Source organism: Corylus avellana, chromosome 6 (genome assembly GCF_965113065.1).
Source record: "Corylus avellana chromosome 6, dhCorAvel1.hap1.2, whole genome shotgun sequence".
In the NCBI taxonomy this organism is placed as follows: Eukaryota; Viridiplantae; Streptophyta; class Magnoliopsida; order Fagales; family Betulaceae; genus Corylus; species Corylus avellana.
In genome coordinates, this window is record NC_142495.1 from 15501222 (window position 1) to 15519353 (window position 18132).

At 39.7% G+C, this 18132-nt stretch overlaps 1 protein-coding gene across 1 annotated transcript; it reads right to left on the minus strand.

Annotated features, from left to right (window-relative positions):
* Positions 1-2074: 2074 nt before the first annotated feature.
* Positions 2075-3802, minus strand: LOC148584930 (uncharacterized). Its single transcript, XM_088517591.1, has 3 exons — positions 3377-3802; positions 2528-2794; positions 2075-2482 (listed from the first exon to the last, which is right to left on the minus strand). Exons 1-3 carry the CDS (start codon positions 3800-3802, stop codon positions 2075-2077), a joined length of 1101 nt encoding a protein of 366 aa, XP_088373717.1.
* Positions 3803-18132: the final 14330 nt, after the last annotated feature.

Here is an 18132-nt window from a genome sequence, read left to right on the forward strand (position 1 = left end):
AGTGGCTACCTTATGTGTGACGAAGTACTTGAGAAGCAAGGTTTTGAAAAACAGATTGCAAGAGTGTCTACCTCCATCACTGATGATGGCCCGAGGAGTTCCAAATCTGCTGAAAATGTTGGCTTGAAGGAACTTCACCACAACCTTGTGATCATTGGTCTTTGTGGCAATGGCTTCTACCCACTTGGAGACATAATCCACTCCTACCAAAATGTACTCATATCCAAAAGATGGTGGGAAGGGTCCTATGAAGTTGATACCCCAAACATCAAAAATCTCGACAATGAGGATGGGGTTCAATGGCATCATGTCCCTCTGAGACATAGCTCCTAGGCGTTGACATCTTTGAACAAGGTGGGCCATGTGAATCTACATTGTAGAACCTTGGCTGCTGTCTTCTTGGCACTAAAATGTCCTCCACAAGCTAGAGAGTGACAGAATATGAGAATACTGGAAAATTCACTCTCAGGGACATAGCGTCAGATGATCTGATCAGCACAATACTTGAACAACTCCAGATCTTCCTAAAAATAGAATCGAACTTGCTTGAAGAAGCGGTCCTTATCTTGCTTAGACCAATGAGAAGGAATCCATCCTGTAGCTAGATAATTGACAATATCGACATACCATGGCGGATTTCGCGAGTGATTTCAAATAATTGCTCATCTGGGAAATAGTCATGAACAGGAACCGGCTGGGGTGTCTCCAATAAAAGTCGTGACAGATGGTCGGCAACAACATTCTCAATGCCCTTCTTGTCCCGAATCTCAATATCAAATTCTTGCAGAAGTAGTATCCAGCGGATCAATTGTGGCTTTGTTTCCTTCTTGGCCAGCAAATGTCGCAGAGCAGCATGATCAGAAAAAATGATAACTTTTGATCCCAAAAGATATGAGTGGAACTTATCCAGGACAAAGACCACGGCTAGCAATTCTTTCTCGGTAGTTGTGTAATTGACTTGAGCATCCATTAGAGTTTTGCTAGCATAGTAGATGACATGAGAAAGCTTCTCTACCCGTTGTCCCAATGCTGTACCTACAGTATAGTCAGATACATCACACATGATTTCAAAGGGCAAAGACCAGTCAGGAGGATGCAGGATTGGGGCAGAAGATAACAAAGACTGAAGCTTCTAGAATGCCTCGTGACTTGCTTCATCAAAGTGGAAAGGGGCGTCCTTAGTAAGCAAGTTACATAAGGGCCTTGAAATTTTACTGAAGTCCTTAATGAAGCGGCGATAGAAGCCTGCATGCCCTAGGAAGGAACGGATTTGCTTCACTGAAGTGGGCGGTGGTAAATGTTCAATGAGCTCAACTTTGGCCCGGTCCACCTCAATACCTCTTTTGGACACTATATGGCCCAAAACTATACCTTCTTACACCATGAAGTGGCTCTTCTCCCAACTTAAAATCAGATTAGTTTCATTACAACGTTGAAGCACAAGTGAAAGATTATGGAGACATTTATCAAAAGAAGATCCAAAAACAGAAAAATCATCCATAAATACCTCCAAAAATTTCTCCACCATGTCGGAGAAGATAGACATTATACATCTCTGGAATGTGGCAGGTGCATTGCATAAGCCGAAGGGCATGCGTCGGTAAGCAAAGGTGCTGAATGGACAGGTGAACGTCGTCTTCTCTTGGTCTTGGTGATCAACTGCAACCTGATCATACCCGGAATAGCCATCTAGGAAGCAATAGTAGCTTTGGCTAGCAAGACGCTCCAAAATTTGATCAATGAATGGGAGCCGAAAGTGATCCTTCCGGGTATGGGAATTGAGCTTCCTGTAGTCGATGCAAAAACGCTATCCTGTAGTTGTGCGTTATGGAACCAACTCTCTAGCAAAATTCTCAACAACGGTGATGCCGGATTTCTTTGGAACCACTTGAGTGGGGCTTACCCATTTGCTATCTGAGATAGGGTAGATGATGCCTGCATCAAGTAGCTTGACTACCTCTTTCATGTGGGGATTCAGCCAGCGTTGTGCCTCACGGGAAGGTCGAGCATCTTCTTCTAAATGGATCTGGTACATACAGATAGAGGGGTCGATGCCTTTTAAATCTGCCACGGTCTATCCAATGGCCTCTTTGTACTTCTTTAACATTACAAGCAGACTGTCTTCTTGGTCCTTTTGTAGGTCGAAAGCAATGATAACCGGCAGAGTGTTGTTAGATCCAAGAAATGCATACTTGAGCTTTGCTGGTAGGGGCTTCAACTCAAGCTTCGGTGGAGACAGTAGAGAAGGAACAGGAGAAGTGCTTGATGTCACAGGTAGGGGCTCCTTTACTACTCTCCATGGATGGAAATCTGCACTTGCGGCTGTTTCTAGCAAATCATGGACCTCTTTGATATACTGGTCGGTGTTGAATTCTTCAAAGTTGAAGTAATTCAAGCAGGCTTCCACTAGATCCTTTGTTAGGAGACTAGGTAGTGAATCTTCTACATATTCTTCAATGCTGTCCAAAAAGAAACACTCATTCTAATTAGGAGAATGCTGAAATGCAGTAAAGATATTCAATCGAACCTTCATATTGCCAAATGAGGTCTCCCTGACTCCAGTTCGACAATTGATACATGCATTCGCTGTGGCTAAGAAAGGACGCCCAAGGATGACAGGAACTAGCTTATCAGGATTGGGCATAGGCTCGATGTCAAGCACTATAAAGTCGACTAGGAAGAAAAATTTATCCACCTGGATGATCACATCTTCTACAATCCCTTTAGGCTTCTTAATCGAACGATTAGTTAGTTGCAGAATCACTGTGGTGGGCTTCAGCTCCCCTAGGCCGAGCTACTGATATACTGAATGTAACATACATGCTCAAAGTGTATGATATTGTCCGCTTTGGGCCAAGCTCGCATGGTTTTATTATTGGGTTTACCCCCCAAAAGGCCTTATACCATTTAGAGAGAGTATATTTCATATAAGCACATAATCTTTTCCATGCCTAGGCAATGTGGGACGTCACAATCACCCCCTCTTAGGACCCAGCGTCCTCGTTGGCAACCCTCATGGGCTTGTGCACGCTCCCCCTATCTCAGGCTGGGCTATGCCTCTGATACCATATGTAACATACATGCTCAAAGTGGTATGATATTGTCCGCTTTGAGCCAAGCCCGCACCGTTTTATTATTGGGTTTACCCCCCAAAAGGCCTCATTCCATTTAGAGAGAGTATATTTCATATAAACACATAATCTTTTCCATGTCCAAGCAATGTGGGACGTCACATTGAATATGTAAGTAAATTCACACCAGCTCCCAGATCTAAGAGGGCCTTATCAATTTCCTTTTTTCCGATGATACATGAAATTGTAGGAGCCCTAGGGTCCTTGAACTTCGAAGGAGTGTTGTGCCTAATCAGGGAACTCACTTGCTCAGTCAGAAGGACTTTCTTGGGGATGTTATTTCTAGTCTTCTTACTTTGAGTACACAAGTCTTTAAGGAACTTGGCATAGGCAGGCACTTGTGTGATGGCATCAAGAAGATGGAGGTTGATTTTCACCTGTTTGAACATCTCCATCATTCCTTGTATTTTCTCAACTTGTTTCCCTAAGTGGGACGGTGCCTTGAGACATTCTGGGAAGGGGGCCCATGGCTCATATGGAATCTCTGGAGTGGGAGCTACTGATGACGAAGCCTCATTGCTTACTTGCTTGCATTTATCATTCTGCAGATTCCGTGCAACCTCCGTGTGCTCATCCTTCTTCTCCTCCATATGATTATTAACTATTCTTCCATTTCTCAAGGTGGTGATGGCTTGAACTTGCTGATGGTATGAAGTGCCCTTATCTACCATGTAGTGCCCCTTAGGATTTACCACCAGCTAACTTGGAAGCTTTCCTTCGTCCCTTCTATTGAGGGTGTTGGCAAGTTGTCCGACTTGAGCTTCTAGGTTGGCAATGGATTGGGAGTGTGAGTTTACTATTTCCTCCTGAGATTTGACTGTCTGCTTTATCTCGCCCGCCAGCTCACTCATCATTTTGAGCACCCAATCCTCAAAATTAGAATATGCGGCCTGGTATTGCTGCTGTGGAGGCCGGTAAGTGGAATGAGGTTGTTAGGGCTGCCTGTTGGATTGAGCTTCCCGAATTTGGATTCTTTAATGAGAAATTTGGATGATTTCTCCACCTGGAGTTGTAGGAATTGGAGTACGGATCATTACCTGGTCTGGAGAAAGCTGCATTAACCTGCTCATTAGCAATTTTAGTATAATTTCCAGTAACAGGGTAGTTATTTACATGATGCATAGGACTGGAATAGAATGAACATGGTTTAGGTGGTGTGTGCGTGTGAGCAGCATTAGGAGCAAAACTAGCAGTCATCCATTGGTTTAGCTTCTTGGTGATAGCCTCAATTACTTGGTTGGCCATGTTTGGGGAATGGCCTGCTTCATACAAACTCTCTGTCTTGAGTGCTTCAGGTGCTGGTGCCCTTCGTCTGGTGGAAACCTGTTGAAGAGAATTGTTACTCAAATTTTCAAACATAGCCCATGCTTCATCTTCACTTTTTAACATGAAAGTTCCCCCACATGATGCATCCACCATTTTTCTATTGGACTCGGTTAGGCCATCATAAAAATACTGTACTAGCTGCCATTTCGGGACAGCGTGGTGTGGACATGATCTAAGCAAGCTCTATAGCCTTTCCCAAGTCTCATGGAAATCTTCTCCCTCATATTGGGAGAAGGTAGCGATAGCTCTCCTAGTGTCATTGGTTATTCCTATGGGGTAATGCTTCTTAAGAAATTCTTGTTGCAATTGAGCCCAAGAAGTGATAGAGTTGGGTGTTAAGGATTGGAACCAATGTTTGGCTTTTTCCTTGAGGGAGAAAGGAAGAAGACGCATCCTTAGGGCATCCTCAATGAATCCGTTCATTTTAGTGGTATCACAAATTGCTTCGAAATCACTAAGGAAGTCATAAGGATTTTCAATGCTAAGCCCTAGGAATGAAGGTAAACTTTGTATAGTGCTGGGCTTAATTTCATAATGGGTTGCCATAATTTTCGATAGCCAGAGACATGTGGGAGTAGTGTAAGTGGTAGGAAGATAATGATCTTGCAAAGCTACGTGGTTACCGTCTCCCATGGTCTCAGTGGAACACTCTTCTAGCAAATTAGGGGTCCTTTGGGATCTAATTTGTCTAAGAGTGCGTTCAATTTCAAGGTCACAAGGAATTAATGGAAAAGACAAAGAACGGCGACCGAGCATAAACAAAACAAAAAATAAAGAAAAACTACGCTAAAACAGAAAAGTAAAGCTCACAAACGGCCCTTAGATGCGCTCGAATTTTGGATGCAGGTTGTCGCAAGTGTGCTTGATTGCACGGCAGGGTGCGCTCTAGCGTACTACCGCAGATTGGTGTGAGCACAGGAGGGGAAGGCTCGAGCGCTGCTGGCTTAATGCCTGCTGGAATGCGTCCGTGAGCTCAATCGCACACGACTTGCGCTCAATTGCAGTCACAGAGAAGGCAGCTTATGGACCTGTTTGCAAATTCTAAAAAATAAAAACAAAATAGAATTAAAATTAGCAATGGAAAACAAAAAATTAAATTACTAAGCTAAAATTAATCCGGACAATTTGACAATAAAACCGTTAAGCAATCCCCGGCAACGAAGCCAAAAAATTGATGTGGTATTTTTGTTACAAAAAATATCAATTATAAAAAGGGTTAAATACTTCAGACCCCCCTGGGTCATAGCTTTATTTTTTTCCCCCTGAGGTTTCATTTTATCACAGGAGGTCCCTGTGGTTTTGATAATAGACCAAGTTAGTCCTTCGTTAGTTGACCGTTGGTTGACTTAATGGAATTCCACGTGGACCAATCAAATGTTGACACGTGGCACATACTTAAAAAAAAATTTTAATTAAAAAAAAAGTGTTTTCTAAAAAAAAAAAAAAAAAAAAAAAAGAAGAAAAAAGATTGGCCACCCCCTTTGGCCATGGGGTTGGCCTGGCCAACCCATCTGGCCAGATGGGGGTGGCTGAGCCACCCCCTAGGCACCAAGGGGGTGGCCGAAACCACCCCCAGAACCCACTGGGGGTGGCTCGACCACCCCCATGGAGCCTAGGGGGTGGCCAAGCCACCCCCAGTGGGTACTGGGGGTGGTTTCGGCCACGCCCTTGGAGCCCAAGGGGGTGGCTTGGCCACCCCCAAATGGCCAAAGGAGGTGGGTTGGCCACCCCCAAATGGCCAAGGGGGTGGCCGAGAGCCACCCCCAATCTTTTTTCCTTTTTCTTTTTTTTGTTTGTTCTTTTTTTAAAAAAAAAAAAAAAAAATTAAGTATGTGCCACGTGTCAGCATTTGATTGGTCCACGTGGAATTCTATTAAGTCAACTAACGGTCAACTGATGGAGGACTAACTTGGTCTATTATCAAAACCACAGGGACCTCCTGTAATAAAAATGAAACCCCAGGGGAAAGAAAATAAAGTTGTGAAACCCTAGGGACTAATTTAGTATTTAACCTTTATAAAAATAACTACTCGCAATAGGACAAATCCCGTAGGATAGGGCTATGTTAAGGGTGTCAAACCTCAAGGACTGCAGGGGTTTATTATCAAAATTTGAAGGATTAAAATTAACTTAATTAAAAGGAGATTTGAATTGATTTGCTTAAAAACTAAAGTGCATGAAAATAAAAAGAATAAATATATGAGAGAGAGAGAGAGTAGGGTATTGATTTCACCACAATCCTCATATCAATGGTTAACCATATTTAATTCTAGCAATTCATTCTATGCATGTTATAATTTAAACAAGAAAACATATGAAATAATTTCTTACAATGAACGGAATAGCATAACCCATCTTTGGTTGGCACTGATCGTCTACCTAAATTATACTAAACTAGGGTGTAGTACGATTTGTATTTCCTTGGTATGGTCTATCTAACCCTATTGATTGCATGCCAATTAAGAACCATTGTATAACCATCGTTCTTATAATCACAGAAAATAAGAATGATTTGAGTTCAATAATAGTAAAATAATTTCTAAGACAAGATAAGAATTTTACTAATATTGAATTGGAATTAAAGAACAATTGCATTTAATATGAAGAACAAAAATCAATTGTAGCAATCCTCAGAGTTATACAATCAACATGCATAAATTGAAAAACTAGAAATTAAATACAATCAAACCATTGTATTTGGAAAGGGTTACATCAATACCCCACAATTGGGTTTAGCCGTTCATGATCTTCTAAGCTCCACAGACAATTTACTAAAATTTTAACTCTAGAAAGCGTTGTGTCTGTTTACAATGTTTAGAGCTAGGGATTAGGAAAACCCTAAAAACCCTAGAAACCCTCATAAAATCGGAGGTCAGTCTCCCAGTCCAATTGGGAGACTGAAAACCAAATCCACGCTGGAAAAGGATTGTTGCTGTGCAATACACGCCCGAGTGCGCTCAATTCAAATTTTTGTGTGCTCGAGCCTAGCTGTTATGCGCACGAGCGCAGGCATGCGCTCGATCCCTGGCTGTAGACGCTCGAGCGCAGGTGAGCTCGAGCTCAAGAGTGGCTGCGCTCGAGCCTAGATCAGAATGGTCAGCTTTTTGTCCCTTTTAAGCCCAATTTTCAATGGTTTGTCAAATAAGTCCTGAAACACAAAAACAAAACAAATAACAATGTTAAGGAATTAACATATGTAAATTAAGGGGCTTGAATGTGCAACGTTCGACGCATATCAGACACTCTTCAGATGGTTGAGGCATTCATCAAAACTAGACCCATAGACACTAAAGTCATCCATAAATACATCAATGGTTTTCTTCACCATGTCTGAAAAAATGCTCATCATGCATCTTTGGAATGTGGCGGGGGCGTTGCATAGGCCAAATGGCATCCTTCTGTAGGCGAATGTGCCAAAAGGACATGTGAAGGTGGTCTTTTCTTGATCCTCTGGTGCTATTGCAATCTGATTAGAGCCACTATACCCATCCAAGAAACAATAGTGGCTATGTCTAGCTAACCTCTCTAGCATTTGGTCAATGAAGGGTAATGGAAAATGGTCTTTTCGGGTTACCTTGTTCAGTCTTCTATAATCAATGCATACTCTCCACCCAGTGGTTACTCTTGTGGGTATCTGTTCATCATCTTCATTCTTCACCACTGTGATCCTGCTCCTTTTCGGCACTATTTGGACTGGACAGACCCATTTACTGTCTGAGATGGGATAGATGATGTCCACATCTAGTAATTTTAATACTTCTGCCTTGACTACCTCCTTCTTGTGTGGGTTGAGTCTTCTTTGTGCATCCCTAGTTGGCTTGGCTTCATCTTCAAGAAAAATTTGATGCATGCATTTGGCTGGACTTATTCATTTGATGTCAGCAATGGTCCACCCTAAAGCAGTTTTATGCTTTCTAAGAACTCTCAGCAACTTTTCTTCTTCGTCACAGCTCAGATTTGCTGCAATTTTGATTGGTAGTGTCTTGTTGTCTCCTAAGTAGGCATATGTTAGGTGTTCTGGCAATTGCTTCAATTCTAGCTTGGGTGCCTGGACAATAGAAGGAACAAGAGAGGTATTAGTAGGCTCAAGAATCTCAAAGGGAGAGGTATACTTACTTGAGTGTTTTGGAGAGGCCTCAAGATGATGCACTATTTCAATAATGTCATCAGTAACATCTTTAGGTTTTGGCTGAATGTCCTGCCATGTGAAACTATGGGTGAGGGTGGCCCCCACTGGATCTTTATGTTGGTCTTGTAAAACTATCTCACTAACATCTTGGATTATACAAATATCAAAACATTCTAAATCTTCTTGAGGTAATTTCAATGCATCCAATATTTTGAACTCTATCGTCTCACCATTTACCTTCATGCTCACAATACCCTTTTTCACACCTATTGTAGTATCTGCAGTTCTCATAAAGGGTCTTCCTAAGATAATAGGTAAAGGCGATGGCAGAGGAGATTCTTCCACATCTAATACAATGAAATCAGCAGGTAGAATAAATGTCCCTACCTTTACCAGAACATCCTCAAGTATACCTCTTGGTCGTTTGATGCTTCTGTCTGCCAATTGCCAAGGTGATCGAGGTTGGTTGAAGCTCCTCCAATCCCAGCTTTTTATATACAGTGTACGGCATCAAATTCACCTCTGCTCCTAGATCCAGTAGTGCCTTTTCAAAAGGGTGGTCTCCTATCTTGCAAGGAATGGTAAAACTACCTGGATCTGTTAGCTTTGGTGATAATTTTCTTAACAAGACTACACTTACCTCTTCTGTTAAGGCCATTGTCTCATACTCCTGAAACTTCCTTTTGTTAGTGCAACAATCCTTTAAAAGTTTAGCATATGAAGGAATCTGTTTAATTGCATCTAATAAAGGAATGCTGATTTCTACTTTCCTTAAGGTCTCAAAGATATCCATGAGTTGCTTTTCTTTCTTTGGTTTGACTAACCTTTGAGGAAAGGGGGGTACATTTACCTTCTCCAGTTTGTTTACCTTAGAAGTTGATGGTCCTTCTGGAGTTGCTTGAGGTTGCTCTTCAGTTCCAATGACCTTGCCATTCCTAAGAATAGTGACTGCTTTCAGCTGCTGATGACCCCCTAGATTGGGTATTGTCTAGGCTAGCAATTCTCCCTGCTTTCCTTCACTCAGCTCCTTTTCCATTTGCCCCACTTGCACTTCCAGTCTCTCAATGGCTTGATCAGTCTTTGTATTGAATTGTTTTTTATCTGCCGTGAATTGCTGTTGTGATGTCATGAACTGCTATTGAGAAGTCATGAATTGTTGTTGAGAAGCGACCAGGGTGTGTATCATATTCTCCAGTTGGTTCAGTTTTGACTCTTGAGTTGGCTGGCTTGCTTGTTGGGAACCTTTTTGTCCTTGATTGTTACTCCATGTAAATCAGGGTGGTTTTGGCATCCTGGCTTATATGTGTTGGAGTATGAATTGCTCTCGTAAGGGTAGTTGCTTTGTCCCACATAGTGCGCTTGCTCCTGATCTGCAGATGAATATAAAGGGCAAGTTTTAGTAGTATGACTTACTTAAGAACATATGGCACATACTTGGAATTGGGTGACTGGCTAATTGGGATAGATGCTCTGAGTAGTCATGGCGTTTGCAAGCATAAGGAATGCCTTCTGCATAGCAGCCATCTGATTTTGCATTCCGCTATTTTCTTCATTCCTGCCTTTGCTCCTTACACCATGCCTCCTTTTGGATGGAAATTGTTGAGTGTGTTCACTCAACCTCTCAAAGATCCCTATGGCTTCCTCACTGCTCTTCTCCATCAGCATTCCTCCACAAGCTGTATCAACCATCCCTTTGTTAGTATCATCTAAACCTTCATAGAAAATTTGTACCTGATCATCTTGAAGGATGTTGTGGTGTGGGCACTTTAAAAGCAAGGAATTGAAGTGATCCCAGGCCTCAAAGAACAAATCTCCGTCTCTCGGTTGGAACATTTGAAGTTCCCTTTTAAGTTGTTTTGTCTTTTGGGCTGGGTAAAACCTCTTCAGAAACTTGGTGGTCAATTCTTCCCAAGTATGGATAGAATTTGCAAGCAAGGAATTGTACCATAGTTTAGCATTATCTTTCAAGGAAAAAGGAAAGAGGACTAACCTCAGTCTCTCTGGAGTTAGGCCTTGGATATGCTGCAACTTGCATAAGTCAAAGAATTCCTCAAGATTCAAGTTGGGATCCTTAGTAGCTGTGCCTCTGAAGTGAGTCAATGCATTGAGGATTTGGGGAGAGATATAATAGCTGCCATCCACCTCTGGTTGAGATGCTATGCAAGAGGGTTGATGGAGGTTTGCTGGAACATATGTCTACTTCATTGGTGTCCTCACTCGTGGTGAATTTGCCTCTAATGGTCTTGGCCCAATTGGATTCTCTTGCAAATCTTCCATCTCAATTTCTTCTTCTTCTTCTTTGTCTCTAGGTTGTTGTCGAATTGTCCGCTCAATTTCAGGATCGAGTGGTAGAACGGTTGAGGCTTGAGATCGACGACCTTGCATTAACTGAATTACTTCTTCAGTTAGGCAGCTTCAGTACTGCCGGTCCGGATGCTCCCTGGAACTATGCTTGATTGCAGGTTGATGCGTTCGATCGCACTTTGCTAACGAATGATCGCAATCACAGAATGCCAATCCGCAACCTAAAACAGAAAATAGACAAATTAGGGATAACAAAAAAATAATTTTTATTTTTTTGCTAACAACTAAATTAAAAATTGAAAATTAAAATAACAAAGCTAAAGGAAAATAATTTTAAACAAAATTCGCCGCAATCCCCGGCAACTGCGCCAAAAACTATTGTTCACAATTACCTACCTAAATTAATAGACAAATAATTGTGTGTTTTACCCGCAAGTGCACGAGGTCAACACAGCAGTATAGTGTGCAAATACAGAATCATTCCCACGAGGATTGTAGAATCTTGCTTAAAATCAATTCCAAAAGTAAACTAAAACAAAGATTGGGTTAAGTTGATAATGATAAAAAGGTAAGGCTTTGATTTTCACCGCGAATTATATTTAGCTAATATATCAATATGTCAATGTTTTGATTATGTTATGAATATCTAATGTTTGTCAACCTAAGGGCATTGGTGTCTACTCCTTAAGCTATTGATTTCCCTAAGCAACGAATTAGGCATGGGTGTCTACTCTAATTCTTTTCTTTCTTAAAGGATTTAGCATGGGTGTCTACTGAGTTGTTCTTTAAGAAAGCTTAAAAACTGTGGAAATCAACAAACACATGAGGCCTAGGGCATGGGTGTCTACTCCCGGTTCCCCATGTTGATTAACCCAAGAACCCGGTGTGGATTACGTTTGTTACTTATGTTAAACCCAAGACTCGGTCATCCAAATTGATCTCACTAACTAGTCCATACCATATGCACATGTTGATCAAGCACACACATATGAGAAATTCATGAAACTAGGTATTAATCAAGTTAAATATCATAACAAGATCATCACAAAGGCGCCAATATTGAAATATTAAATAAACATAACTAGGGCTTCAATCTAGCCCTACTAAATAAATTAGCTACACATAGAGTTGATGTTAAACATCTTCATAAAAGAAAAGAAAAGAAAAGAAAAGAAAAAAATAAACTCGAGACTTGAACTTCAAGAGCTCCTCTTCTTCTTCTTCCCAGGCATCTCAATTCTAGAGGCTTAGGGTCTATTTATAGGTTTTAGAAGTCCTAGACAAAGTAGTAAACCTAGGGATTTCGTAGGGTTTTGAGACCTATTACAATTGGGAGTTGGAAAACCCTAATATGGAAAGAGTGACACTTTAGCCGCCACTTGATGTGTCTCATGCACATAGGTGCGATTGATCGCAGCCCGTGTTCGCTAGATCGCAGGTCTGCGATCGATCCTTCTTCTGGCATGTGCTCGATCGCTCATAGCCTGCTTTGTGCTGTGTCCTCTCGGGTATTGCGCTCGATCGCAGTGTCAGGGAGCTCCAATTTTCTCCATCTTCTCTCTTTGAGCCCAAATCACCTAGTTTTATTTCATTTTCTTCCAAAAGCCTGTAAAAGTATGAAAAACACAAAAATGAATTAAAATGACCTAATTAACTAAAACCAAAGGATTAAAACATGCAAGTTAAGGGCTGAAAATATGAATATTTCAGCACTTATCAGCATCACCAATTTCATTACGAATTACTTCCTTTACTTTGGTTGAAAAAACATGTCAAATTTGTTTTTGTATCGTTGGTGATGTGTAAGTGGCATTTTTGGGAGCTTTAGCGATCACTTCAGCAAGCTGTTCATTATATGAAATCATCAAACCCAATATCTCAAGAAAATTTTCACGATTTGTAAAACTCACACTTTCATCCCGACCTCTAAAAGCAACACCTTGAAATGCAAGCACTCGAACAACATCAATTGAGGCTTTTAACTGTAGTCGATTATTTGCAATTTGTTCATAAGTGAGCTTTTCAAACACATTCTGTATATGTTGAGATTGGTTCTTCAAATCTTCATATGACTTCTCTGCAAATCTGTGAAATGAAGTATGATCTTTTCCTATATGATTGAGAAAAGCACAATCTTTTCCAGTTCTAACTTTCTTCCAATTCCTGAATCCATCTATAGTGAATACACGTTGTGTAAAATGCCCAGATGGCTTATTAAAGAGAAAACAAGATAGACAAAAGGCTGCATCTTTCTCACGTGAATATTCAAGCAATGAAGGAAATAGATTGTACCACGAAGGTTAAAAGCTACGAAGATGACTTTCTTTTCCAGATTTCAGGTAATTTGAAATCAGAGGTTGGCACGGTCCAACATTAATGTAAGCTCTTCAAATTTCATCTCGGTGATTAACATCATATTCCCATATCTGACGACGCAATCCAGGATCAAACTCCAATGAACTAATATTAAATTCATTGCCATCAACTCTTCGAAGTCTTTTAGAAGAATTTTCTGAAATTGGGATATCAGAAGCTGGCGATGATGTATCACCAATGTTGACATTTGAAGTTTGTGCATTTGAATTTTGTGCATTTTTTCGTTTGAAAAAGTCAAGTATTGTATTTGACTTTTCCATCATCTACAAACAAAATCGGGAGAAAGCACAAATGAATCATTGGATGGGGTCCATGGGGAAGTAAATCATTCGAGGAATAATTAACCTCATCAAACAAATATACACATGTGTTACATTATTACATTTACATACATACGTAACATACATAAAGAAAAAAAAAAAAAAAAAAAACAAACACAGAAAAAGTCGTCCCCGAAGAAAGATTCAAACAAAGCAAGTTGATTATCATATGGGTTGAGAAGTTTAATGTACCCACTACCCAGTGCTACCCACTACCAATGAGAATTGGATGATAATAACAATAATAACTTGTGCATGCATCAAAGAGTTGTTTATATGTTTGAGCCCCGACAGCATTCTTTTAAATTTCTCTGCTCAATAAAACAAAATAATTCACAAATCTTCACAATTTCTTACTTTTAAATTATAATCCCACGATTATATAACGAAATTTAAAAGAAAATTGTATGAATTTTAGCTCCCGCAGCAGTGCTCTCTCTCAATTCGAAACTCTCTCTCTCAAATTCTCAATCTCTACATCTCCCTCTCTCACTAGCGATCTCTCTCTCTGACTCTCTCAAATTCTCACTGTGTGTGATTCCGACTGCCATGAAGGAAAGGAGTTAAGGCCTAAGGGGACTAGGGGACGAAAGTCACGAAACTGAGGAAGAGAAGGAGAGAAGGGGTAATCGGGAGAAGACCTAAAATTGTGTTTGGGAATTGGGACTGCCTTTTTTTTTTTTTTTGAGGGGGGGACCCAATCTTTTTCTTTGTTTTTTGGGTGGGGGGGGGGGGGGGGGACCGTATATATATATATATATATATATATATATATATATATATATATATATATTTTTTTTTTTTCTTCAACCTAAATTTTTTTTTTAAGGAAATGCGGGAGGGGGGGGGGGGGGGGGGGGGCAGCCAGTCCCCCCCTCCTCCGTCTCTAGGTATAGGCTATTGTGACATTTAATTAAAGTACTATCATTAGATACTTTATACTTAAGAAACGTATATCACATATCAAATGATTTTAGATCTAAGATAATATTATATATATATAGCCTAATTTTTTTTTTTTTTTAAAGGAAATGGGGGGACCATGGCCCCAGCCCCCCCCCCCCCTTCTCCGTCTCTGGGTATAGGCTATTGTGACATTTAATTAAAGTATTATCATTAGATACTTTATACTTAAGAAACGTATATCACATATCAAATGATTTTAGATCTAAGATAATATTAATATAAATTGTATTTACATTGAGAAAGAGGAAGAGTGTTCGGCGTGTATAGTTGCTCAAGTGATTTCTAATGTGAAAAAAAAAAAAAACATTTATTCAAGAATAAAAAATAAAAAATAAAAAAAATGTTGAGACTAATGTTGAGAATAAAAATACATTTTTGTTCAAGAATACATTTACTTGGTCAAGTTAAACCATTTTGTGACTAATGTTGAGAATAAATACATTTATTCAATGCTTAATGAATCCCATGCTCCAACAGGCAACCACCCAAGCAAATCAAAATGCTTGAAAGTCAGTGGCAGCAAGGATGGGCTAGACCATTGCAAAGTACAACTCCGCAGACGTGGAAATATTGTTGGTGAAATGGTGTGATCCCGCTTAACAAGTAGGTCACTTTAAACTATTTGTGTTTCGTTAATTGTAATTGTTCAATGGCTTAGCTATTAATATCGTCAACATGTTGTGTTCATAGGATTATTGTGTGTACATGAAAGACATACGAGCACAGAATCAAACACCACACTACACCGGCTCGAAGAGCTTTGCAAGGGTGGCACATGAGGACGTACTACTCTAATTTACCATAACTATATATATGTCATATATTGTGTAGTATATATACGAAAGTTTCATTGATAGTTTGAACTTATTATAGGTAATTACTTTAGGCAAGGCTCTAATGCGAGTGAAGGCTTACATCAAGACCCATACAAAGAAAGATGGTAGCTGCTCAAATCCGATGGTCACAGGGAGAATTGTAAGTGGCAGACACCTTGTCATGAATTTTTATTTATGTATTAACTTATTGAGTCTTAACAATTACATATATAACAATGATCATATACTGGCACGGATGGAGGAGTTATTGGAAACTGTTGCTGCGGAATTGGTAGATGGGCCTCAGGGGACGATTAGGTGGACACTGAATGATGCTTACGCTCAGGTGCACGGCAATAAGCCTAAGTATACGGGTCGTGTTCGAGGGGTCAATAAGAATATTCTACCTGCACGCAGCACCATCCACTCATACAATACACCGTCCCAAGCACACTCGCAGAACCGTGGTGGGACGATGGTCTCGCGTGAAGAACTTGAAAGAGCCATTGAAGCTGAGAGGGAGAAGCACAGAGAGCAAATGGATGCGAGGCTGGCGCAACAAAGGGACGAGATTACTGCAGTGGTGACCGCACAGGTGACTCAGCAAATGGCTGCTCAGATGGCAGTGTATGAGGCCCAATATCGCAGCCTTGAGGGGTCGAGACGTACGGGTTCTGAGCCGAAGGTGACAACTTTCAGGAATCCGTAAGATGTGGAGTTCCCAGCCCGAGTGATTGTGAGATCCTTACTTGATAGCCGATTAGGTAACAATATATTCTTATTGTTTGTATTTGAGTAACACGATTATCTTACGAGATGAATATCATTTTAATGGCTAGTAATTTTGTTTGGTAAATAAACTCTGTTTGTATCTAACACAATTGTATATAACACAATTGCAACGTAATGTGTAGATGACGTAAGAGTAGAAGCTGAGGACAACGATCACAATGAAATCCAACACCAGGGCCGGTTGGACAGAAGTCTCGTTTGTCAAGACATTATACCCGTCATTTAGCAACCTCGTGAGTATATATATAATCGAGTAGCTTATGTATATATAAACTCAAAATAATCTACTTTGTTATTCTTGGTTGGTTTGGTTGTGATTGGAGCTTTGCATAGTTAATCTTACCATATTTGTTGAAGCTGCCTCATTGAATAAATGTATATGTAGATGTATATGTGTTTGTGCATAGGTCGTGCAAATATATATGTCAAGGTTATTTATGTGACAATCATTCGATTTTTTTCTCACTTACTTGGACATTGCTCATCTCTTAAGAGTTGATAAGATTATATCACAAGTGTCAATTAGCTGATTGATTGTTTGTTTTATCATTTGCTGTTAGTGCGGAGAAGTCGGGAGATAATGGTCATGATGATGTTCACTCGGCTTTGGTCAGAGTAGTACTGTTTGTTTGATAGTCCACATGTATAATTTAAGGCTTAAGTTTTTTGTATTAGTGTATAACGTTAGTTGTATTGTATTTTACCATTTCCTACGTTGATATGTATATATATATTTAGAGTTGGATTATTTGTGGTAGTTGGATTGTGATTATATGTAGTTGAATTAATAGATTATTGTGATTATATATTTGATGTTGGTTGTGATTGGATTGATATTGTGATTACAATGAATAAATGATTATATATTGGATTGATCCAATATAGATTATTGGATTTTGAATTAGTTGGATTATATAATGTAACTCATATATTAGGTGCTGACCGGAGAAAATTCTAGCATAACAACCAGAAAAAATTGAAAAAAAAAAAAAAAAAAAAAATTTCCTGCCAACTTTAGTAACTGACACCAAATGGTAACATGTCAATATCTGACACGTTACTAAAATTGAAATAGTTACATCCAATTTCATAACCTGTCAAACACATTACCATAGACACGTTGCTAAACTTTAGTAACGTGTTAACACTATATACACGTTACTAATGGTCTGTGACCAAAAAAATTGATTCTTGTAGTGTATAGATTGTTTGAGAGCCATTTTCACTAGACGATGAGTTGTCATGTTTGCCTTACTTTTAATATCCTCATTGGCCACAATTGAAGACTCTCAAACACCATCTTTATTGTCATCAACCAACAGCCCATACCGACTCTAGCATCGTTCTTCCTCCCTCAATGCTTGAACTATTTCCAGAGTATGTCTTTCAATTATGACAATTTGAAGACCCAAATCTATACAAAATTCTATTACATACCTTCCATGTTGCAAAAGCTTCAGCTACCGTTGGGTCATAACATAAGGTTTTGAGGATTACATAGGGACCAACACCTTTCCTTCATGATCTCTAACAATTGCAGTTAAGAGTTCAGAGATTGCGGTTGTGCTTTTAAGAAATGCCAAGTTGATGAACATAACTATGTTGGGTGGTGTTTGGTAAATGGGTTGGCCTGGACATTGTAGTTGATATAGATTGATGTGAAAAAAAATAAGAATGTTTGGTATAAAAAAAATGAAAAAGTGATATGGGAAAGTGAAAAAATTTTGTTTTATAGTAATTTTTTTATTTGAATAATAATAAAAAGTGAATGATTTGATATAAAAAGTGAAAAAGTTAGAATGTTTTGATGTTGATTTTTTTGGGAAATGGTGATGAATAGTGTCTAGGCCAACTACAACCCTTTTACCAAACAAGGCCTTGTTGATCTTGTTGCTCATACTTCTTTAAAAGCGCTTGATTCATATCTTTGGTACCTTGATAGTGCTTATTCTAAGCATATGTCGGGGGATAAG

Coding starts and splice junctions, on each gene's coding strand:
- LOC148584930 (XM_088517591.1), bottom strand. CDS start 3,802: ATGGTAGATAAGGGCACTTCATACCATCAGCAAGTTCAAGCCATCACC. Junction 2,795..3,376: donor AAGTCCTTCTGACTGAGCAA/GTGAGTTCCCTG, acceptor GTATATCAGTAG/CTCGGCCTAGGGGAGCTGAA. Junction 2,483..2,527: donor CCTCATTTGGCAATATGAAG/GTTCGATTGAAT, acceptor TCTCCTAATTAG/AATGAGTGTTTCTTTTTGGA.